This window comes from Exophiala aquamarina (genome assembly GCF_000709125.1).
Source record: "Exophiala aquamarina CBS 119918 chromosome Unknown aczIA-supercont1.1, whole genome shotgun sequence".
Taxonomy (NCBI): domain Eukaryota; kingdom Fungi; phylum Ascomycota; class Eurotiomycetes; order Chaetothyriales; family Herpotrichiellaceae; genus Exophiala; species Exophiala aquamarina.
The window spans coordinates 2470731-2494031 of record NW_013550587.1 but is presented as its reverse complement, the minus strand read 5'-3'; the positions used below and the strand labels follow the sequence as shown (position 1 = coordinate 2494031).

General features: G+C 50.3%; 9 protein-coding genes across 9 annotated transcripts; 7 read left to right on the top strand and 2 right to left on the bottom strand.

The window, feature by feature from the left end:
* Positions 1-1664: 1664 nt before the first annotated feature.
* On the top strand, positions 1665-2491 carry A1O9_00891 (uncharacterized protein; the record flags this gene model as incomplete). Its single annotated transcript, XM_013410053.1, has 2 exons — positions 1665-2224; positions 2284-2491. 2 exons carry the CDS (start codon positions 1665-1667, stop codon positions 2489-2491), a joined length of 768 nt encoding a protein of 255 aa, XP_013265507.1.
* Positions 2492-3099: 608 nt separating this feature from the next.
* On the top strand, positions 3100-3444 carry A1O9_00890 (uncharacterized protein; the record flags this gene model as incomplete). The annotated part of the gene is made up of 2 exons (XM_013410052.1): positions 3100-3202; positions 3263-3444. The coding sequence occupies 2 exons, from the start codon at positions 3100-3102 to the stop codon at positions 3442-3444; spliced, it is 285 nt and encodes a 94-aa protein (XP_013265506.1).
* A 370-nt stretch (positions 3445-3814) lies between these two features.
* On the bottom strand, positions 3815-4597 carry A1O9_00889 (uncharacterized protein; the record flags this gene model as incomplete). The annotated part of the gene is made up of 1 exon (XM_013410051.1): positions 3815-4597. The coding sequence occupies one exon, from the start codon at positions 4595-4597 to the stop codon at positions 3815-3817; it is 783 nt and encodes a 260-aa protein (XP_013265505.1).
* A 732-nt stretch (positions 4598-5329) lies between these two features.
* Positions 5330-8750, top strand: A1O9_00888 (adenosinetriphosphatase; the record flags this gene model as incomplete). Its single annotated transcript, XM_013410050.1, has 2 exons — positions 5330-8575; positions 8628-8750. 2 exons carry the CDS (start codon positions 5330-5332, stop codon positions 8748-8750), a joined length of 3369 nt encoding a protein of 1122 aa, XP_013265504.1.
* A 1080-nt stretch (positions 8751-9830) lies between these two features.
* A1O9_00887 (uncharacterized protein) lies at positions 9831-10388 on the top strand (the record flags this gene model as incomplete). Its single annotated transcript, XM_013410049.1, has 1 exon — positions 9831-10388. The coding sequence occupies one exon, from the start codon at positions 9831-9833 to the stop codon at positions 10386-10388; it is 558 nt and encodes a 185-aa protein (XP_013265503.1).
* Positions 10389-11213: 825 nt separating this feature from the next.
* A1O9_00886 (dihydroxy-acid dehydratase) lies at positions 11214-13022 on the top strand (the record flags this gene model as incomplete). Its single annotated transcript, XM_013410048.1, has 1 exon — positions 11214-13022. The coding sequence occupies one exon, from the start codon at positions 11214-11216 to the stop codon at positions 13020-13022; it is 1809 nt and encodes a 602-aa protein (XP_013265502.1).
* A 1145-nt stretch (positions 13023-14167) lies between these two features.
* On the top strand, positions 14168-14600 carry A1O9_00885 (uncharacterized protein). The gene has a single exon (XM_013410047.1). The coding sequence runs from the start codon at positions 14171-14173 to the stop codon at positions 14408-14410; it is 240 nt and encodes a 79-aa protein (XP_013265501.1). The 5' UTR covers positions 14168-14170; the 3' UTR covers positions 14411-14600.
* A 1067-nt stretch (positions 14601-15667) lies between these two features.
* On the top strand, positions 15668-17047 carry A1O9_00884 (uncharacterized protein; the record flags this gene model as incomplete). The annotated part of the gene is made up of 1 exon (XM_013410046.1): positions 15668-17047. One exon carries the CDS (start codon positions 15668-15670, stop codon positions 17045-17047), a length of 1380 nt encoding a protein of 459 aa, XP_013265500.1.
* A 480-nt stretch (positions 17048-17527) lies between these two features.
* On the bottom strand, positions 17528-22103 carry A1O9_00883 (uncharacterized protein; the record flags this gene model as incomplete). The annotated part of the gene is made up of 7 exons (XM_013410045.1): positions 17528-18565; positions 18612-18667; positions 18719-19893; positions 20044-20591; positions 20640-21046; positions 21383-21875; positions 21936-22103. 7 exons carry the CDS (start codon positions 22101-22103, stop codon positions 17528-17530), a joined length of 3885 nt encoding a protein of 1294 aa, XP_013265499.1.
* Positions 22104-23301: the final 1198 nt, after the last annotated feature.

The window sequence follows — 23301 nt, the reverse complement described above, 5'->3', positions numbered from 1 at the left end:
CTGTACAGTGAGTTGGGGCCTGGCGATATGTCAGGCAGGAGCTGCAGGAAATGTGCGTAGATCATCGGGAATGTTAGCATGCGGCAGCCGAGATCCCGTTCTGGTACTCAGTACGGGGCAGATGGCCGGCCGTTGACATATTGTGGCTCAAAGTCAACCCCTTAAAGAGAGTGCGAGGTACGGAGAAGGCACAGCTGGATATGCTCTTCTTGATGGTTGACTTGATGTAGACCGGATCTTCATGTCGTGATGTGATGAAGTAGCAGTTTTTCTCGAACACGCAATCGCATAGAACTTGTGCTTGATTAGGATCTAGGAGAGCGGCACCTACTTGGATCTGGTCGTTACTCGCTGAGAGAAGACGAAGCTAGAACCGAGATAAATTGTGTGGAGCCTCAACACATGTATGCGTTGCTGCAAAAGCACATGGTTATCGTTGCCTCTGCAGACAAAGGACGCTTGGGGATGTTCGCACCGTGGGAGTGATTGGATGGTTGCAGCTTCTGTCTGGGTCCAAACACCCCTAAGATGCAGGTACGAACATGGCATGGGTGGAGCAATCTCCGCAAGGCTCGTCGGCGTTGAGAGTCCTCTGGTTTTATTGTGGGGGTTCGTCGTCCTTCGAGCCCTACATATAGTCAAGTAGGTGCCAGTGTTTCGGATATTGAAGCTCTAATCTCCGGCACGAAGCATATCGGATGAGAAACTCGTCATGCAAACAGCAAGGCATTTTGAAACGTGAATATTATGCTCGAAAGGAATGAGAATTGCGACGACTCTGAAACATTTTCAAGCACGAAAGCGCTGGCTTAACGCATGACGTGCATTCTTGGGCGCTCGAGTTACAATGGAATGCGGGTAATTTGCAAGCGCAGAATCGTGGTAGCGAGCCTGCCTTTCTGGGGAGCATAGTCATCGAGGTGAGCATCTATCGAAGATGACTTTGCAGCGTTTCCCATTGCTGTAAAACACCCGTAATTGTAGCAATCAACATAAGAACAAAGCTGGACTTACGCGTGATCAAGGTAGGCCCCGGAAGGCGTATCGCTATCTGTCTTCAGCAGCAAGTTCCTTGACGGCATATGCCTCACCCTTGCCGCTGGAATTATGCGAAGACAGGACATCGAAGTCAAGCGGCAGAAGTGATGAGTTCTCTTCAGGCTTATCCCGAATATCGCCTGGTCCTTCTGCAAAGGTGTTGTTTCCGCACCGATTAGAGTTGAACAATGGTGCCTGGCACGCCTCACATATTCTCACCTCCGCATGATGACGAATCTTTTCATTAACTTTGTCTATGTCCAGACTTGACAATTCGCTGCTTGTGGGATTGCTCATCTTGACTTTTGAGCCATCCAACCTTCCCCATCCTGGTGGTTCTCCTGCAACCTTCATAGGCTACTCTTTACCGAGTCTGGAACGGAGTAGTCCATGAGGTTGACCCGCGTGCGGGGACATCTCCTCGGTTAGCAAGGGCGGGCAGACCACTGTGCCACAACATCAACATAAAATGAGGTAAGCATTGATACGCCGGAGTAGTTATAATCCGATCTTTAAAAGTCTGGTTACTGTATTTCATTTCTGGCAGACTCCTCTCTGGGTACTCATAGGGTACTTTCAGCCAGAAAATATTACTCCAATCACGAGCTTTAATGATTGATTCCACGATGTCTTTACGCGGCAAAGTGATCGCAATTACCGGAGCTGCTTCGGGAATTGGGTTGCAGCTGAGCAAGCTTTGTGCATACAAGGGTGCCAAATTGGCTCTTGCAGATGTCCAAGAGGAGGCGCTGGATGCCTTGGTTTCAGAAATCAAGGCGAGTGGCATTGAGGTAATAGGTAGCCGAGTGAATGTTGCTTCAAATCAGGAGGTGGATGATTGGATCAATGCAACGGTCAATCACTTTGGCACACTTGATGGCGCTGCAAACCTTGCCGGCGTTGAATCGGGTCCAAAGCAGCTGGCTGGGCCACTCGCAGAACTCGCGAATGAGGACTGGGATCACATTCTGTCGATCAATCTCACCGGCTTGATGTATTGTGTTCGGGCTCAGATCAGAGTTATGCAGGCAGGGGCCTCGATTGTGAACGCAGCCAGTATTGCCGGTTTGATGGGCCGTCCAGGAATTTCCGCTTATTCCGTGAGCAAACACGGGGTCGTTGGCTTGACAAAGACAGTTGCCAAAGAGGTTGGACCTAAAGGCATTAGAGTAAATGCAATTGCTCCGTGAGTACTTGAACATGGCTCTGAGAAGCAAGACCTTTGGCTTACAAGGATTCCTGCAGAGGACCCGTCGAGACACCGATGCTTCAGAGGATATTCGATGTCTCGGAGAAGAAGGACGCCCCGTTCACAAGTACATATGCAAATATGCCACTTAAGAGGATGGGAAAGCCAGAGGAAATCGCGCAACTTTGTACATTTCTTCTCAGCGATGAATCGAGCTTTATGACCGGAGTGGTCTGTCCCATCGATGGAGGGTTGATGGCATGAAAGCGTCATTGCATGTGGGCAATCAGGCAGGAAGTCCGAAATAACGTGTACTTCGTCTAATGTTCATGTACCTCATATATGTTAATCTCAGCCGGGACTCTCGCTGATCGCTGATCACCCGCAGGCTGTCGGCTTTCGGACTTCTTTTGAAAGAATCGGATCAGTATAATGGCACGGTATGGAGGATAAATCATTGGCTGTAACGTGCAGACCAGATCTTTGAGCGCTGGTAAGCCATACTCCGTCCGGGTGAAGACAGTTGCTGCAGTCAAGCGCCCATGGGCTGCAGTTCATATGTGAATCTCCGTGGATCAATGGCCCGCATGTAACGTCAGCCAAGGACTGACCCTGTCATCTATGCTTGACCCTTCTGAGGGAATGCAATCCCATACGACAAGCTGTAACAGTAATGTAGAGACACGCCGTACCGTCAGTAACAGTGAAGCCAAAACCTTCCAAACAGTGTCTAGAGTCTTTATGGTTAGACCTTGCACGTGACACGGCTGGACTTGGCGCTTGACGATCACCAACCAACACATCAGGAGGCTCATCCATTGAGATAGCCTTATTACGGATTGACATTTACAGGTATTACAGGATAAAAGGCCATGGCTCTCATGGAGTTCTTTAACGCCAAGAAAGACAAGATCGATGACTTTGAGAGTCCTGATGCGTTTGAAAAGGAGGACTGTTTGTCTTGTCGGGTCCTAGGTTTGTACCACCAGACGTAGACTCTGAGACTCACACGATGGGACGCTCACTTTTGCTTAGGCTCAACGGCCCTCGTATCACTAGGGGGCTATACCTACTTTTCTGGCATGCAACAACTCAGAGCTCAGCGGAGGGTAATCGAGCTCAGCAAGTCAAAATACAAGTACGGTTCTCGTCAGCTCGGGATTCTGACTTTATCAGCTACACTGGTCAGCCTAGGCTTCTATCGAATGATCAACTAAAAGCCATCTCTCTGATGTGGTCACGCCTTTCTCCTGTATTTTGAAGGCTTGATGGACCTGTTTCACTGGTTCTATCATGTTCCAAACCAAGCATTGTTTCTCAGATGATACCCAATATCCTTCGACAAGAATCGCTACTCACTTTTTAATGCAATTGATTGTCATGTAAAATGTGGTTTCTAGAATTTCCTTCTCACGAGAAAATACATTAATCTAGTGTATGAACAAGGATGCTTGCTATGCTCTATCTCATGGCTCATGTCCTCATAATGATGTGCTCCTGGTGTTAAAATCTACCCATGTCCCCCGGGCACAATGCTGAACGCTTCAAGATGCTCCGCGATGAAATCCTTCACTTTCACCGCCAACGTCACGATAACCGGCCGCGTTTGCTGCCCCCCGCCCCGTCTCGTGGACCAATATTCGAAATGTCAAAGAAGTCGGGGAACTGTAGTTTCCGCTTGGTCCCAGCCGTGAACGTGAATTCTCTTCCGTTGGCTTTTGAGCTATGTCGCTGGCCGCTGTGCCTCGTAGGTGTTCGCACCGCGCGATTATTAATAACCTCTAGACGGAGCGGTCCCTCAGAATTTGTTGGAGCCGATTGAGGTTCGTCCACGGTGATCGAGTTGTCGTCTGTCTGCATCTCTTCGGATGACGACTGACCCGTAAACCGAAATATGGGTGTGGCTGAGGCGAGGTTTCGAGCTGGAGGAGGCTGTGTATCATCGACCGCTGCTGGACGAACAGCAGATTCCATCCTCGGAGGTTCGGACTGGGTTCGGACTTGTTCTGGAGATTGGGCCCGTGATATTGAGTTGTTCCTTGGTCTGGTCTCGATTTCGCCTCTCTCATCATCACTTTCAGCTTGCTGTTGATGGGCCGATCCATCATATCGCTCAGTGGCCCATTGTCTGACTCTCCATCCTTCGCCGTCTTGCAAGCCGAGGTTCTCTCGGTCCAGGAAACTCAGCAAATCCTCGAGGGCGTCTTGATAGCCTGCTTGCCGGCTGGCGCTTTGGTCTGTGACTGCTGACTTGTAGAGATTGGTGACGGAAAGGGCAGCTGTGCGGAAGGCCTGGAGGAGCTGTTCTGGAGGTGGGGGACGTGAGGTCGATGGAGGTAAGGAGGTGTTCAAGGATCTCATCGAGTCCATGACGGGAGGTTGGGGCCTCGCGAGAAAACCAACAATAAAGACGGTTGCTCAGTCGTCTTCGTCTCCAGGGGAAGTGGTTGGTGTCTTGTGATCGGTTGGATGTGGAGGGGCTTGTGTGTCCCGCCCAACCGTCGAAAGGCAGTCGTCACACTCGAAGAAGTTTTATAGGACGAAGAGGACTTAACTGTATAGTTTCTGGATCCAATCTGACCTGACGCTCGATGATTCCAGTGAGGCATAAAAGGAAGGCCAGAAACAAAGAGAAGGTAGCCACAGCCGCCGTTGGATGATCTCGAATTGCAGTTATTATTTGCCGTCATCACGTGGTGACGTGGAGCTGCCCAATTTTGGCCTCTATCACGTGCTTCGATACATGTGAATTAAGTCACGTGAATAATGCCAAGAGAGCCTCCATTCCCGCGTAGTGAGTGCGCTTTCAGCTGGCCAATCACATGGCGTCATTGGCGGGTTTCATGCGCGTGTAAACTCCCTCTACCAAATCTACCACTGAGCCTCCATATTCTCTTTGCCCTTGCCCTTTTCCCCGACAAGTGTTTCTTGTACTTCGTTCTTTAAGTCACACCAACGCTACGCGTCGGGAGTAGTTACGTGCTTCTCAGTCGTCAGACCTTCTCTCACCACGTTCAGCTTTCGCGACTTTCACAATCTCGCGTTGCGCGACTGAGTGAACTTTTTGATTGAGAGGCCGAACCGGCCATCCCAAACACCACCATGGTTCTACCCAAATCTCAACAACCCGATTCAGAAACCTCCTCCGTTGCTGATACTCCGATGCATGACTCAAGCATTCAAATTCACCCTCGAAGACCCTCTTTCGGACACCTCAATCGCTATGTCGATGACACTCCCGATTATACCGATTCCGACACCAACCCAAACACTACGGCCAGTAGTATTGCGGGCGATACCCCACAGCTAGATGGCCGGAAGAAGAGATCGGAAGCCTTCAAATTGAGAAAAAGTATTTTGGGCAAGAAGCATGGCCAGCTGGACGAGTCCAAGGAAGATGACACCATACGTCGATTCAAATACCTTCTTGGCTTGACCGACCTGTTCCGCCACTTCATCGTAACCAACCCCAACCCCAAGATTAGAGAAGTCATGGTCGAGATCGATCGCCAGAATGCTGAAGACGACGCAAATGCGAAGAAGGGTATATCCCGCAAAGGTGGCGCGGCGAGCGCGAACAAGCGAAAGACGGAACAGGAAGAGGATGCCGAGTTGTTACGAGATGAAAAGCGCGGAACTGCCTCACAGACCATCTTCCGAGAGTCTCCATCCTACATCCAAGGCGGGCAGATGCGTGACTATCAGGTTGCTGGTCTCAACTGGCTTATCTCCCTCCACGAGAACGGGATCTCTGGCATCCTAGCGGATGAGATGGGTCTAGGCAAAACTCTGCAGACGATATCTTTCTTAGGATACCTGCGACACATTTGCGATATCAAGGGACCGCATCTCATTGCTGTTCCCAAGTCAACATTAGACAACTGGCGCCGAGAATTCCTGACCTGGACTCCTGAGGTTGACGTTCTTGTTCTGCAAGGGGCCAAGGAAGATCGACATGCCCTGATCAACGAAAGACTGATAGATGAGAAGTTTGACGTCTGCATCACCAGCTATGAAATGATCCTGAGGGAAAAATCCCATCTCAAGAAATTTGCCTGGGAGTACATAATAGTTGACGAAGCTCATCGAATCAAGAATGAGGAGTCCTCGCTCGCTCAAATCATCCGCATGTTTAATTCTAGGAACAGACTTCTGATCACTGGCACTCCTCTCCAAAACAACCTCCATGAGCTTTGGGCTCTACTTAACTTCCTCCTTCCGGACGTCTTTGGTGACTCTGAAGCATTTGATGCATGGTTTTCCGGTCAAAACGACGACCAGGATACTGTGGTTCAACAACTACACAGAGTCCTAAGACCATTTTTGCTACGGCGAGTGAAGGCTGATGTCGAGAAGAGTCTCTTACCCAAACAGGAACTCAATTTGTACGTTGGAATGGCGGATATGCAGATCAAGTGGTACAAAAAGATCTTGGAGAGGGATATTGATGCTGTCAATGGTGCAGGTGGGAAACGCGAGTCTAAAACTCGGTTGTTGAACATCGTGATGCAACTGCGAAAATGTTGCAACCATCCCTATCTTTTCGAAGGCGCTGAACCTGGGCCACCCTACACAACCGACGAACATCTCATCTACAACTCAGGCAAAATGATCATCCTCGACAAAATTCTAGCCCGTATGAAGGAGGAAGGGAGCCGTGTTCTGATCTTCTCTCAGATGAGCAGAGTTCTAGACATCTTGGAAGACTACTGTGTCTTCAGAGGCCACCCTTATTGCCGCATCGATGGCAGTACTGCACATGAAGATCGTATTGCAGCCATTGATGACTACAACAAACCAAACTCGGAGAAATTTGTCTTCTTGCTCACCACACGCGCCGGTGGCTTGGGCATCAATTTGACAAGTGCGAACATCGTGGTTCTTTACGACAGCGACTGGAATCCTCAGGCCGATCTTCAGGCCATGGATCGAGCACATCGTATAGGTCAAACCAAACAGGTCAAGGTCTTCCGATTTGTGACTGAGGAAGCAATCGAGGAGAAGGTATTGGAAAGAGCTGCGCAAAAGCTGAGATTAGATCAACTGGTCATTCAACAGGGTCGAGCTCAGCAACAGGTCAAGCAGGCTGCATCTAAGGACGAGCTTTTGAGCATGATACAGCACGGAGCAGAAAAGGTATTCGAGAAAAAAGGGGCTGTAGATGTCCTCGACGACATTGACGAGATTTTGCGCCGTGGTGAGGCCCGCACAGCGGAGCTGAATGCCAAATACGAGAAGCTTGGTATCGATGATCTTCAGAAATTCTCTTCGGAGAATGCGTATGAGTGGAACGGTGAAGACTTCACTAAGCATAAGAAAGACATTGGGGTTGCCTGGATCAACCCTGCCAAACGTGAACGAAAGGAGCAGTTTTACTCCATCGACAAATACTACAAGCAAGCCCTGTCAACTGGTGGTCGGCCAGCAGATACGAAACCAAAAGTCCCCAGAGCTCCGAAACAGGTCAACGTTCATGACTGGCAGTTCTTCCCCCCTGGACTTCAAGAACTGCAAGAAAAGGAGACTGCTTATTATCACAAAGAAATAGGCTACAAAGTCCCTCTAGCCGAAGGAACAGATGAGGACCTAAGTGATCGTGAGGCTGACCAACGACTGGGCCAAGACGAAATCGACAATGCGGAGCCGTTGACCGAAGAAGAAAAGCAGCGCAAGGCTGAAATGCAGGAGCATGGATTCGGGAATTGGAACCGGCGAGATTTTCAACAGTTTGTCAACGGATCAGCGAAGTTCGGACGAACCAATTATGAAGGCATATCTACCGAGGTCGACAGCAAGGAACCTGAAGAGATTGAGGAATATGCAAAGGTCTTCTGGAAGAGAAACACGGAAATTGCGGACTTCGACAAACATATCAAGACGATTGAGGCCGGGGAAGAGAAATTGCGCAAGACCAATCTACAGCGAAAAATGCTTCGGAAGAAAATGGAACTATATCGGGTACCACTGCAACAACTCAAAGTCAACTACACAGTTTCGACGACGAACAAAAAGGTTTACACGGAGGAGGAAGACCGATTTTTGTTGGTTATGCTTGACAAGCACGGTGTCGATGGGGAAGGCTTGTATGAGAAGATCCGAGACGAAGTACGAGACTCTCCTTTGTTCCGCTTTGATTGGTTTTTCCTCAGTCGAACTCCGGTTGAATTAGGCAGACGATGCACGACACTGCTTAATACTGTCTCAAGAGAATTTGAGGATCCGGACGAAAAGCTTCCCAATGGCCATGCACCTGGTAAAGGTAGAGGGCGAGATCGAGATGAAGACGAGGACGAAGAGAATGACAGTGAGGCCGCACCGGCCAAAAAGAAGGCGAAGAATGGCATTGTGGTAAGTTGTGGATCAAGCTCATGTAGGAAATTTGTACTGACAGACCTCGCAGAACAAAGCTGTAAAAGCAGTCAAGTCAGGTCGTGGCAGTAAAAACACCTCCCCAGCCACCTCGCGTGCTCAGAGTGTGTCATCCACGACTGCTCCAAGTCGGGGAAAGGGAAAGAAGAAATGAAGACCTGCAAAGTGTCCATACCAGATAGGAATGACTTTCTTTTCTCTGGCGCGGCGCACTACGGTTTTGAAAGGGTTGGTTAATATGTTTTACCAAGAAAAGCACGTTGTTGATGATTGGCCGGCTTGTATGTAACGAGTATCGGACACGACACGATTCAGGTGGTGTAAAGGCGCGGAGGCTGCTCATTGCAACCTCGCCGCCGCTATGATTGGAGTTTCATACAGGTGGCATAGTTAATGAGGCTTTGCATGGATGGTAGATGGTAACGGCTATGGTTGTGCTGAGCATTTGATTTCGCTTTGCCCCCATTGATCAATGATGCAAGGCAAGTATGACAAAGATCGTGTAGGACTACCGGGAGCACAATTAAGTATGTTAGAACGCAATGGTCCACTTAAGTAACCGAGTCGTTCAGTGCCCAGTCAGTTAGCAATCAGTATTCAAGACATGTGCGGCTTCTAGCTAATTCTCTCCCTCGATCGTCTGCCCTAATGTCAGCCTCTTGATATTACAGAATAACATTCTGAGATATCAACGCATCAGACAACCTCCAATGAGCCGGACCTGATGAGTTGAAAATGCCTCATAGCCAGAAGCGCATCCTCTTTGTGGCAATGAACACGGAGATCGATCATAACGATTGGGGTGTGCTTTATTGAGGTGCTGGGTACGATACGAGGCTGGGCGCCACGGGAAATGCATAACGTTAAGCTCGCCAGGGACACGGGCCATTCGAAGAATGGAGGAAGGGTTTCATAGATAAACGCCTGGGTCTTCAGTCCGCGTTTGTTCTGTCAGGTAGCTCGTTCTCATTTGAATAAAACTCACTGCCTTATTGTCTCCTTTCGGCCCGGTTCCAGGTCGCCTCTGATAGTGTACCTTTTGGCCGCCGAATTGTCTCTCCATAGGACATTGTCCCACCCCTCTACCACGGATCGCTGCAGTCGATGCTAAGACTTGACAACAGCGGAGAACGGCCAAATAAACTAGCCAAGTATAACTAGCACTTATACCACTATCGGCGAAGTGAGATCTCAACAACTTACGATTTTCGGAGACAGAGAACAAAAAGCCACAATGTCGAGCACCATCATCAAGACGCTCTCGGTGATGCGCATGGCGGCGGGGCTGTCAACGCTCATCGTTCCGCGACAGGTCGGTCCACTATTCGGACTGGCGATGAGTCCAGAATCGAGCCTGCTAGCCCGTCTGTTTGGATCAAGAGACTTTGTTGTCGGGGCGTACCTCTGGAAGACGGCTCGAGAGTGGGACACCAGTCAGGTCCAGCAGCTCCAAGGAGAAGAGGGAGTGAGAGAGGGGCTACTCTCGAGAACTGATTCTTCCAGCCACGGCAGTGGTACAGCCGCGAAGAGTGATGGGGTTCCTGGGTTCGCACAGGATCAGGGGAATTATATTTCCACAGCCACCGTTCGACACAACAACGTTACGACAGCGCTCTGGCTCGGTGTAGCGTGTGACGCTGTCGACATCCTTAGCGCTACTGTCTGCTTGATTGAGCGTAATATCTCGGACCTGGCCTTCCTGGAACTTGGTAGCGCAGCTCTTGTATTGACGGCGGCCGGCTTGTGGCAGTTGAAGGTGATGCAAAACAAGAAAACACAAGGGGAGCTATGATCTGCCGTGTGCTGGAAAGTGATGGCTGTGAACTTGTCCACTTATGACCGCCTGGGGCAATTCTAGAACCACTATCATTTAGTTCTATGGGGTATTTGATTTGTGTTCTTCCACCTTGAATGGTAGGGCTCTGCAGGCGAAGGATGGATCCAGCTTTGCTCGCAAGTCATTATGAGATTCATCCCTTCTTAAACGAGCGTTGAGCGTTTCCTGAAGATGAGGAGTAGCTCCTCGTCCCATTTGGCCTTGTATGATCTGTCATCCAGCTGGCCTCCAATAAATATCTAGATTCTGCGATATTGCAAGCAATGTATTGGCCAATAAAGCGTGTGAGCGTCCCTGTTCAGGGGTCAAGAGGCGCAAGGCTGAGAGTTCGAAATCGGAGTTGCTCTTGGCTCCCCGGGATGAGATGTACAGGCATGCGTCCCCATGCTGGAGTTTACAATCACTGTCAACCTCATTGGGCGTATCTAAACTTACCCCTCAGACCGGACACCAGCCCGAGGTTGCCGGTGCTAGCCAGGGCGTGGGGTCACGAACAACTGCACACCAAAGCACGGATATTTGTGCTCATGGTGTCGAATCCAAAGTATAAGAACACTCATTACAGTCTTTCCAAGCCGAAATCTGCTCGAGTCAAGTTCTCTGTGTCCTGACGTTCCACCGAAGCAAGCACGGCTCCATTTCCAAGTCAGTCGACACTAGCACAAATACCCATAATAGGGTCCAAGAGCCGAGCCAAACCCAGTCTCATCATCTGGGCACCATACTCGGCTTGCTCTTGCTCAAGTCAACAGATCTGAGCACTCATTGGGGCTAGCAAGCATGGACAAGTCGGGTGGCTTTCAAGAGGCCCGGTACCTTGAATTTGTGCGCTCATCATCTCCAACCGGGATTGACAATAAACCTAAGTTGAATCGATACTCAACCCATTTGACTCGCGAACATGACTTCCCAGGTGCACAAGCCATGCTGTTCGCGGCAGGTGTGCCAGACCGTCTCGCAATGCAGACCTCACCACACGTCGGCATTGCGAGCGTTTGGTGGGAAGGAAACCCGTGCAATATGCATCTCCTCGACCTGGCCAAAGAAGTTAAGAAAGCCGTTCAGTCTCGCGGGATGCTGGCATGGCAGTATAATACAGTCGGCGTGAGCGATGCCATCACAATGGGCAATCAAGGCATGCGCTTCAGTCTCCAGACGAGAGAGATCATAGCCGACTCAGTCGAAACTGTCACTTGTGCCCAAGCACATGATGCAAATATTACGATCCCAGGGTGTGATAAGAACATGCCGGGCTGCATAATGGGAATGGCGAGGCACAACAGACCTAGTCTCATGATATACGGTGGGACAATCGACAAAGGATATAGTAAGACACTTCGAAGACCTATAAACGTTGCCACCTGCTATGAGGCCTTCGGTGCGTATACATATAATACGCTGCGCCAACCAGATGATGGCGGAGACACCTCCAAGACTCAAGAAGAAATTATGGAGGACCTAGAAGAGCATGCTTGTCCTGGTGCTGGGGCTTGCGGAGGTATGTACACTGCAAACACCATGGCCACTGCGATTGAGTCGATGGGCCTAAGTTTACCTGGCTCAAGCTCCACACCAGCCACGTCACCTGCGAAAATGCGAGAGTGTGCAAAGGCTGCAGATGCGATCCAGGCTTGTCTAGAGCTCGACATAACCCCAAAGAAGCTTCTGACAAAACGATCATTCGAGAACGCTCTTGTTATTACCATGGCGTTAGGCGGAAGCACAAACGCCGTGCTTCATTTTCTTGCCATGGCTGTGACCGCCGGGGTAGAACTTACATTAGATGACTTCCAGAGAGTGAGCAATAAGATCCCGTTCATAGCCGACCTTGCACCCTCTGGAAGATATGCTATGGCCGACCTATACGAAATCGGGGGCATCCCTAGTGTGCAGAAGTTCTTGATCGCGGCTGGGTTGTTGGACGGTGGCATTCCGACAGTTACAGGAAAGACCCTGGCCGAGAATGTAGCAAGTTGGCCAAGTCTGCCTGCAAACCAGGTTATTATCAAGAGTCTGGAGGATCCGATCAAGAAGTCAGGTCATATCCAGATCCTGAGGGGCAATTTTGCGCCTGCGGGTGCAGTCGCCAAGATTACCGGCAAAGAAGGCCTTAAGTTCACGGGTAAGGCACGCACTTTTAACAAAGAAATTCAGCTTAATGAAGCATTGAACCGGGGCGAGATCCCGCCGGGAGAGAACTTGGTCCTCATCGTGCGTTATGAAGGACCTAAAGGCGGACCCGGTATGCCTGAGCAATTGAAGGCTAGTGCTGCCATCATGGGCGCAAAGCTTACCAACATTGCCTTGGTCACAGATGGACGTTATTCCGGAGCTAGCCATGGATTCATTGTAGGACACGTTGCCCCGGAAGCTGCAGTAGGAGGCCCGATTGCGCTGGTGCACGACGGAGACGAGATCACCATCGATGCTGAAACAAACTCGATCAGCGTGGCTGTGAGCGATGAGGAACTTGAAAAAAGAAGGCAGAAGTGGACTCCTCCACGAATGGCCGTGACAAGAGGTGTGTTGGCCAAATATGCCGCTCTGGTCAGTGATGCCAGTCATGGAGCCGTCACAGATTTGTTCTGATGACTTCTGATGACCCACGTCGTTTCTCGTGGCCCTTTCGGGCAACCTAATAGGGTGGACAAGTTTTATTGCACCTTCGGTATGTTCGATGTTTGCGCAGTACGCCTAATCTCGGGGACTTGGATGCCGGCAATACTTGCTGTGCTGTTCTCCAGCTCCCTGCATCCTTGTAGAAATGAAACAGATCTCAAGGAATCGATGCGATGCGGGTTGCTTCCTCCAGCCATCCCAAGTTCTCAGAAGAGAAGTCACGAGATATCATAGTAGCATACCATCCCTTTTCCGGTATTCCGTGCTCAATAACTTGGGTAGTCAATCTTCAGCGTTGACCGTGAGTAGGCGCGGACTCCCCAGATAAGTTGTATAGAGTGCTCTTTGCGAGTTCACGCAAAATGGAGCTATGCTGATACATAGACATGGGCTCGGGTTGCCGGCAGCGTGTCTCAAGCGTAAGACCGCTATTCGACGTTGAGTCCCCAAATCCTTGAACTACAACGCATCACCTCATTACCGCAGGAGGGATGAGTTTCGCCGAAAACGCATTGCGAACCCACGATTGAAGGAACTTCTGCACAGCCAGGAGACTTCGGGAATGAACCACAACCGCCTGGTTGCATAAGCACCTATCGATCGATCAGATTCTGCTTGGTATCTAATTCTAGAATGTTCCCATTGGACACCCTAGGCATGCATCTGGCATATGAACGAGTGCCGGCTCTATGGATCAAGCTCGCGAGTGGCGAGAGACAAATCAACAACTCGAGTGCTAGCCTAGTAATGCCAGCTAGCAGGGGCGGGTATGCGCATGGGCTGTTTGGTGCTTTTGTTGTTCGTAGCAGAGCAATCGTCGTAAGGTTGGGCTAAGCTTGGGTTTGACTGGAATGACCAGGACAAGCACAGCATTCCGAAGATAGGCGAGGCTTCTGGATGGGAGATCTTGAAGTATTAGATACTCATGATTGGCCTTCTTAGAGTCCTATTTAACCCTTCTCCATAGCAGTGCGCGAAGCAAGAATATAAATCTTAGTCACTTCTCAGAACGCCTCCGTTTCAAGAGAATTTTCAGAATCTGAGCAAGAGGGAACCAGGTAACAATGTCTTCCGATGTGAAGTGTGTGTGGCTTGGAAACTCAACTTTTTCATAGGCTATGTTAAACCCTGGGCCTTGCTCCATGCTACCGTCACATCTCCATCTTCGAGGCGCCAATTACGTCGTTGCCATCCTCGGGACAATTCAGACATACAAGAGCAACAAGAACGGCGCACGCACGGTCCAGAACACCCTTCATGCCGGCGAGATGACAATCTTCCCCATCGGCCCAATCCGCACGATGATGAATATAGGGTGCGAGAATGCACAGCTCATCTCTGCCCTCAATAGTGACTGACGATACTGGCACATTGAATGTGGCCAACGCATCCTTCAGCCTTCCTCAGAATATCTCGAGTACGGTTCTTGATGGCGGTGTCCATGTACAAAATGTTGATGGCCAGATTCCACAGCCCGGCACTGAGGCACATTTTGGTCCGGAAGAGTGCATTGCTGCCTGCGCCGCCAGGGGCAAGATGGTCAGGCGCAGTTGGTAGAAGAAGTTGGACATGTGGAGGGAGATATCTTTGACGGCTATAGCCTGTGTCGTGCAAAGGTTACTGGAGATATTCAAGTCGTTCGCGGGCCAATATCATAATGTAGCATAGAGCACTTTGGTCGCCTTCATGCTAGGTGTTCGAAGAATGACTGTCCCTTAGCCAGCAGAAGATTATCTCAAATACCCAACCTGGACGAAATCATCCGTAGCATGTCGATTTCGGTGTGGCTTTCTCCCAAGGTATTTGATCTTCCCTGCTATCTGCCTTTCTCGAGGTCGATGTCGAACCCTGAATTCTGGTATTTCAAGTGAGCGGAGGCCGACTCTCGTCGTTTCCAGTCGGTATATGTCGACGTGGTGTGTTGTGCATTGGGATGTTTTGCACCGCTGTACCCGCCACCAAAAGGTAATCTCGAAAGACACCCGAGAACGGCCGCGAGGCAGAGCGGGACTTGGTAGCGAATTGCGCCCATTGATCAAGTCACCACCTGGGTCAAGCTGGCAATCCGATAAACCAGCGGACTCTGGGGGGTTCCTGATGTGGAATTCCCACCACCTAGTAACCTTTCTTCGAGAAATATCCTAGTCGTAAAACGCAACCTCATAGACTTCTAGCCAGAGACATGCCCTTGTATGAAAGAATATTGTTCTATAGGTGCGTAGAAGGACCTTCCAATGGGCGAATCTAGAGAGACACTGTTGATGATCCTCCTCAAGTAGGCAGCAGTTCGACGTCAGATGGTAAGCCTTGGCGGTGGAATGATAGGCAAGGCTGACGGACTGTTGGCCTAATTAACAAGCGGGCCGAGAGGCCCTGCCCGGCCGTGGGGGGCCTGAAAATTCCAGATCATGTGAGTGCCCTGCAACTGGCGAGATCTGCTGTATTTCTCTCCTTCGCTTTCGGATTCGGATCCTCAGATATGGCCAGCGCACGAAGCTCGCTCCTACCACACCTGAGTCAGACGTCGATCGAACAGTGCACAAGGCTGCCTTGTGGTGTCACACTAGGGCAGTATTGGCGAAAACACTGTAATCTCTCTTCTTCGGCACCGTCACATGCCGCCTCGCCTAGCTCATCGAAAGTCCCGCGCTGGATGCCGACGGTGTAAGGAGCGAAAGGTGAAATGCAGCGAAGAACACCCTTCCTGTAGCGCCTGTCTGCGCCATGGAGTTCCTTGTGACTATGGGGATGCTCCGGCTCCAGCGCCTGCGAGCAGAGCCTTGCAGGAGCCTACAACGGATTATTCGTCGTCCCATGTAACGAGTCCAACTGCTTCTGAAGGCGCTGCAAGTCAGCCAGCCGATCCATCCCCTGCCTCAGTGGGTCGTCAGACACCGCTCAATGGGCCAGAGACTCCATATTCGGACATTGTTTCCAACTTCATCATATCAGAGCCACGACGCCATGCCCTGGAGCTGTTCCTGCTGCATAGGTTCACGTCTACCGTCGCCACCACGTTTCCCTCCGCTCGGGATGAGAGCCTGAAGGGCATGTACAGTTGGCAAGCCCCGAATCTAGCATGTGATAACCGATTTTTGTTCGACGCCATCTTTGCAATTACCGCGCTGTATATTTGCAAAACCGTCCAACCGCAGAAAGTAGGGTATACCGAGCGAGACGAGCTGCCGGAGTCCTTCCGCGGTTTGGACTTTGCGCAGCTCCACCGCATCTACTTGAATCAGGCGATCCAGCAACAACGAGAAGCCGTCGCGACCATCGGCCCCTCGAATTCCGATGCTGTCGGTCTCACATCCATCATGCTCAGCATCATGTCGACATGCCTGCTGCCGGAGTCCGAAGGCTCCATTGAAGCCGGGTACAGGCTTCCAGTGCAGATGCTGCGCATGGCTGCATCTGTGACAATCGTGTTTCATGTCGCCGCACCGCACGTCCGGCAAGATTCCATCATGATGACCTACTTCCAAAAGGGCAGGAAGCCAAGCTTCGTGAACAGCGAGGCCTTGTTCAGCCCTTCACACACCAAGCCCTTCCAACAAGTCCTGGATTACCAGCAAGCAAATATCAACCCATCCGGCCATATGGATCTCCGAGAATCCGACCCGTTGAGCAAAGAGACCTGCCGTCTCGCCCTGGCGTATATCGGGAGTATCTATACTGCGATACAGGAGGGCGAGCCGCCTCACTATCTATGCCAGCGAGTCGTGACGTTCGGCCCTCTCTGTCCGAGTCATTTCATCGACCTGCTTGTGGATAAGAGGCCGCGTGCCATGTTGATATTTGCTCATTACATGGCGATGGTAAAACATGTTGCTGATGAGTTCTGGTGGCTGCAGGGCCGTGCTGAACGAGAGATCTACGGCATCCAAAGTATATTGCCCGAGGAGTGGCAGTGGGGCCTGGCCTGGCCTTTGGCCGTCCTGGAATCGCCCCTAAAGGCCAACCTTGACCCGGCGCCTTTCCAGATTTCATCGTAGAGTCATATAAGTAGCGCCAAAAGATAGTATATGGGCTATGTGTATGTTCTAGTATCTGGGAAGTCAAGTAATAACGCTGGCGGATGGTGAACTTGGGCTCGATCTCTTCTCAAGCAGCAATCCTGTAGCTTGGGGCCTTCTGAGCACTAGGGCTGCTCACCATACACTTGCGTAGTTTTACCTCTCATTCCGGAGTACCTAGTTAAACTCAGTCTTGACGTCTACTAGGACCCTTCCTCGAACTAGCTAGCGATATCGTTGTGGCTGATTGTAGTTGTAGTTGCACAGTCGATGACTCTCCTTTCTCATGTGGGACAAGATGTGAATTTTCTACATATTCCTTCTGCTAGACAGCAAAGCCGCACATGCCTCGTACACCCTACTCATCCATCATCAGTGCGACATCCTCGTCTAGAAACTGCGCTTCCTTCTTCCAAGTAGAAAATCCCAACGAAGTATAAGACTCTAGTCTCTATCGATCTACACTGGCCGGTTAGACCAGGTCCAAGAACCAGCTTGCACATTAGCTGCAACAAAATAATTCGCGGTGTACGTTGGGGAAGCTGACGCATCCATGACTTCGGTGTCGAAGACCAACTTACCACCAGGCGTGATGCAGTTCGTCTGGGCCCGACAATAATTAAAGCTCTGGCCAGAGCCTCCTTGAGCACCGACTGTCTGCCGTTTGCCCTGATCATCAGTTGTACTACCAGCTCGGAAGAAATAGGTGGTCCAGACACCTGGGATTCCGGTGTCGTATGTCATTATGGCATGTTGGACGGCGCTGTCAATCTGGAAGTGAGAGAAGTACCATTCAATGGAGATGCCGTATCGACCGGGAGAGATAGTGTCCACTTGGTAGTAGATACCTTGCTGACTGGCCATGAGGATAAAGCCTTGGGTCCAAAATGGAGCAATGGTGTAGGCTGGAAGATTGGAGGCTGGAAAAGCAATCGGTGTGGCATCATTGTTTCGTCCGCCCTGAGACCAGGTGTTCTGGCTTGAGGAGTTAAGCTCCAGTTGGGACGTAGTAAGCCAGAAATTCGCAGAGACAAAGAGTTTGTTACTTGTTTGCCCAAAAATCCTCCATTGAATGCCGAGGGCCGATAAGTCAAGGGGGGTAGTGTGGGAGTTCGCCGCCCAGCCGTTGAAGTATGTGTTCGTCCCCCCCGGAAAGGAGGGCAGAGTTGCACCAATTAGGTTTTGTCCTGTTGGGAAGGGGATTGGACGTTGAAGGTACACCTGCAGACCCGGCCCGTCAGGGGTACTGCCGCCCTGATTGAAGAGCCAACGGCCCGAGTGCGTACCTAAGGTATTCGTCATACCTGTGGTCGTTTGTCTGCCATTGGAGGTCTTCCCCAGAAGAGTACAGGCTCCGGTGCTCGAAACCCAGGAAAATGCTGCACAAATTACGGAAGCATTGGCCGCTACGGCTTGGTCACACTGATCCAAGCAACTGTTATATGTTGGCTGAGTAGTCACGCCGAACGGAAGGTTTATTCCTGTGTTGTAATCGGCCTGGATCATGTCAGTGCGATCGACCCATCGTCATTGGTTCACTCACCGCGCATTCGATATCATAATACCGGCCTAGATTTGGATTGACTAATGCTTGGCCACCTGCAATGGCTTTTAGGATACTGCTTCATACTTGATTGTGGCTTTTCTCACCTTCAAATTTAGAGATCAGGTTGTTCTCACAGACTGGGTCTTGAGGAAAAGCTGATGGGAAAGCAGTCGAGGTTTGCTGAGAGAGGTCCACAGTAGTCGAAGTCGCCGGTCTGCTCGTACTTACGGTGGCTGCCGGGCTTGTTGTTGTTGCTGTTGTAGCAGATCTGCTCGTTGAGGAGGAACCGCCTGAATCAGGTACGGTACTGGTGCCTGGCCCAACTGTCGAGCTTGCTTGAGCACTACACATGAAGCTAGGATCGTTATAATCTGTCATTTGTGGATAAGCAGAGTTCAAGACGCGGGCGCTGTTGAATGTGGAGTTCCCGCGTATTGCGCATATGAGGGAAGAATATCTGAAGCAGTTGTTCTGGCCACCTTGAGTAACATTGCCTTCTCTGAAAGTAACGCCAGTGCATAGACTGGTACTGTATGCATTTGCATACTGACACCAACTGATACAATCAGCCAATGAAAAAGCCAGAAGTGGTTGTAAGCTCGAACCGGTGAAAGATGTGGCGCACTCGATCTCAAAGTTGTCCGGAGTGCCCCAGCTATTATATGAATTGCAGAATGGGGAGCTTCCTGGACATAAGGGGCTCGAAGGTGAGGTAGGACCGGCGGAACAGCTTGTCGCAGAATACGTAGCAGTTGAAGTCAAGGATGTTTGTGTTGGTGCTGCGGTCTGTGAAACGGAGGAGACGCTGATAGTTCCATAGTTGGGGTCGCTGATGGAAGGATATCCGGCATAGAGTAAGCGACCACTGTCGACACCAGCAAGATATCTAGTACTAGTGATGCTTGACAAGAGCACACAATTGTTACCTGGAACTGAAATACCGAAATAGTTGACACCCACGCAGCCAAAAGGAATTGCGACGTTGTATAGACTACAAAATCCAATGCAGACGTTGTGTGATACTGTCCTCGTAGAATTCCCAGTGAGAATCGTTCCATCAAGATTTGTCTGGCACTCGATCTCGTAACAAGCCCCATCACCATTGACATTCACCGCTTGGTGATTGTAGGCTGGACATAATGCGGCCGTGGGAGTCGCACCAGAGCAGTACGGAGCCGCAGTAGTAGAAGTAGCAAGTACAGCCGTTGGGGGGATTGTGGTGCTCGAAGTAGGGAGGAACGTTGAACTGGGTCTCAAGGATGTGGACGTGGACAATGTACTTTGGGGGTTGGTCGAATTTGCACCAGGAGAAGTTGAGGATGGAGGCCTAGACATTGGACTAGAAGCGCTGGTCTCCGGAGGGGAGGAAGTGGTTGCTCCTGGAGTGCTCGAAAGAGCAGACGAAGTGGTTATACTGCTGAGAGAGGACCCAGTGGAATGAAATGTGGGCTTCCCCACAGTGGAAGAGGGACGAGCAGACGAGCTTGGCTGTGGAGCATTAGTAGTTGTGCTCGGCACACCGCCTGTTGAAACGGAGCTGGGTATCGTAGTCGGTAATGGAGTCTGTTGAGTAGTGATAGAAGAGCCTACCGACTGGATAGTCAGGGGACTACTGGTCGAAAGACTAGGACTACTTTGAGCCCCTGTGGAGGAAACGCCAACATTTGTTGTAGTAGGTGGGTGAGATAACGTAGGTGAAACTGTTGATGAGACTAGGGGCGAACTCATGGTTGTCATCGTAGATGCGATCGACAATGATGTCGAAGGGGGTGTCTGCGTTGTTGTGGGAATCGGCGAAATAGCGGTGGTTGATTCGAGAGAAGGCGAAGTAGTCGTTGAGAACCCAGGATCTCCAGAAAATGTGATTTCAGGGGCGTAGGGCAGATTGACAACAATGGCCGCTTGAGCGAAGGGATTGCCACCTCGAGTAACGAGTCCGATATTAAACTTGAGATGACAAGGATTTGCCTCTGCTAGCTGGAAGAGATCAGAATTGGCTATGCAAACTACTTACGAATGACTTACTATATCGAATTCGACTGCCACGCAGATCCCTTCTGACGACGCAACGTACGAGCTGCAGGCTCCGATACACTTGGCGAGATCGGCGGCTGGAACAGTATCAAGATCCGAACCTGGAAGCTCGGTGTCGCATAGGATGAGGTAATCGGAATTGACAGTTCCATCGAATCCCGCGCCATCAAAACAGTTTGGCGTTCCGGTAGAAGTTGGAGCCGGGAACTCAGACGCTGAGGTGGTTAAAGCGGTCGAGGAAGGCGGAGTTTCTCCCGAGACGGTAGTGCTTGCCGTGTGGCTTGGAGGAATCGAGGCTGTAACTGGAGGGGTTGTTATCGTTGACGTTAGGTGAGGTGTAGAGCTAATGAAGCTGGAGATCGTTGAAGCCATGTTCACGGAGCCACTTTTGCGGAAGACTATTTCGTAGGCTGAAAATGCGTTCGATCCACCACAGGTAGCAGTGGCATTTCCTTCGCACGGGACATCACAAAGGCCCAGATCGCTAGTTTGTAGGCCGTTGCCACAAACACAGAAATTGCCTGTGAATAGAATTAGAGTGGAACAAGACTCCTTTGCGCAGGGTCATCATAGCTCACTAGACTTGACACCAAAGACGTTAAAGTCAAAACAGTAGTCAGCACACTGCTCGAGATTAGACACAAATGTGTTTGGTCCCAGCAGAGCGGGATCATCAAGCGGCGATGACAGGCAGCCCAGTGGTATCCCGTAAACCAGCTTGCCGTAAACAGTACCTGGAGGATAAGTGGTCACCGAGATGATACTGGTTGTTATAGTTGAGTCTGCCAAAGATGTTGTGAACGTGGGAGTCGGAGGCATTGTAACTTCATCCACTGGGATGATCTCAAGATATGTCCTGGTGCAACCAAAAGGCGAAGTTCCATTGAAAGTCACAAACAGGTCCCCCAGAAGGCAGAAGATGGCCTCGCCCCCAACGAAAGCATCGTTTTCCCAAGTTAAAGTATCGTTGGAACGGACAGCGAATCGAGTTGAGATATCTTTCAATTCTGGTGTCGCCTCGAAAAGTTGTGACTGGACAAGGCCTGTTGTTGAAATGTAGTCTCCACTATTCATGAGCTGTCCTGATGTGGTAATGGCAAAAATTGCTGCTGCCTGAGGATCCTCTGTAACAATTCCATCAGCTGCGATGTAGCGACGGCTTGAAGTAGCACGTTTCTCAGCTCGGCGTGGCAGAAGTGAGTCGACGAGAAATGAGAGATAGAAGGGCTCGTCTGGGCCGTGACTGTCTCGTTTTAGTAGAACCATTCATAGTGGATTGAGAAAGACATACCTCGACGTCGGGGATGAGGCTTTCATACTGCTGGTTGACGTTGTAGAAGTAGTGTACGTTGCTGGACAGTAGCTGACGCCAATCGAGATGGTTGTCCCATATCCAAGTGCCGTTCCCACGAGAGGAGAGCCGAGCGAGAGGCTCGACAGTATCTGCCACTTCATCTCGCCCGATCTGCCGCTGCAAAAGTCTTATTTACCTTTCACTAGGCCTTCCTGTTATGGATTGAACCCAGCCATAGTTGGCGAACTTAAGAAATACACGCTGGCTCTCGATGGCCTGTGGCCAAAGGAGGACGCGACTGGAATGCACAACACGCAAGACGTGGGGAATGCATGTTGATATTATCGTTCCCATCACACATATAAGCTGCAAGCCTACAACTTTTTGCCTTGACTCTGCCGAAAAGGCTAGAACGAGCCATGCGGGTCAAATGATGCCTAATTAATGTCAAATTGTAGAATCAGCCTTAGTTTTACCATTATTCAGCAATTCATTACCGAGATGTTCAGTTTCACCACCAAGTATTCCATGAACATGTAGCCAGTGTTGAGATGAGCCACGAATGACTATGAACGCTGAGCTAATAGCATTGAGCGCTCAAAATCCACTGACTCATCACCCATAGTCTAGTATAGCCGGCTGTCATCGGTGTTGTTACCATGCCAATGCTGATTTCGGCTTTTTAGAGAACCCTGTCGGCGTAAAGTCTTTGATAGTCGTGGAGTGGGATTCGATAGTTTGCCGTGAACGTTTCAGCTTGCGGAATGCCGAGTTACCGTACAAGTTGTATAAAGAGAGAACTCCGCCAGCTTCTAGTAGTTCGGTTTCGACAGCGGAGTGCTCATACTTCTGCATATTCGTAGAAGTCATCTTCACAGATTCGGGCGTTGAATAGTCCCATATTGAGCTGGTTCCGCTCATCTATGGGCAGCAGGTATGAGTTTGTCAAACAAAGACTGAAACAGGAACAAATAGGACCCACTTACAAATGAATGCGAAACTTCTCGCAATGATCATCCGTACTCCTACACCCTTTAAGGCTCTAACAGCACCCTCTCCCTAGAAGAGCCACTTCCGAATCCGTGCTCCGCAACAATTATTGTTGCACCATTTCTAGTTTTTTGGCGAAATTCGGGGCAAAAATGTTCAAAGCAGTGGCTTCCAAGATCAGTAGCGTCAGTTCCTGGCATGAATTGGGCAGGGATAGACGCAGACATTAAGCTCTTGGATCTGGTTGCCAGTCCTCTCCCACGAACTCTTGATCTTCTATTTTGCACAGAGAACATTATGGGGCGCTTTTCCAACCAGGCAATCTTTGTGACAGGAGGTACGAGTGGCCTGGGTTTGGACTCCTGTCGA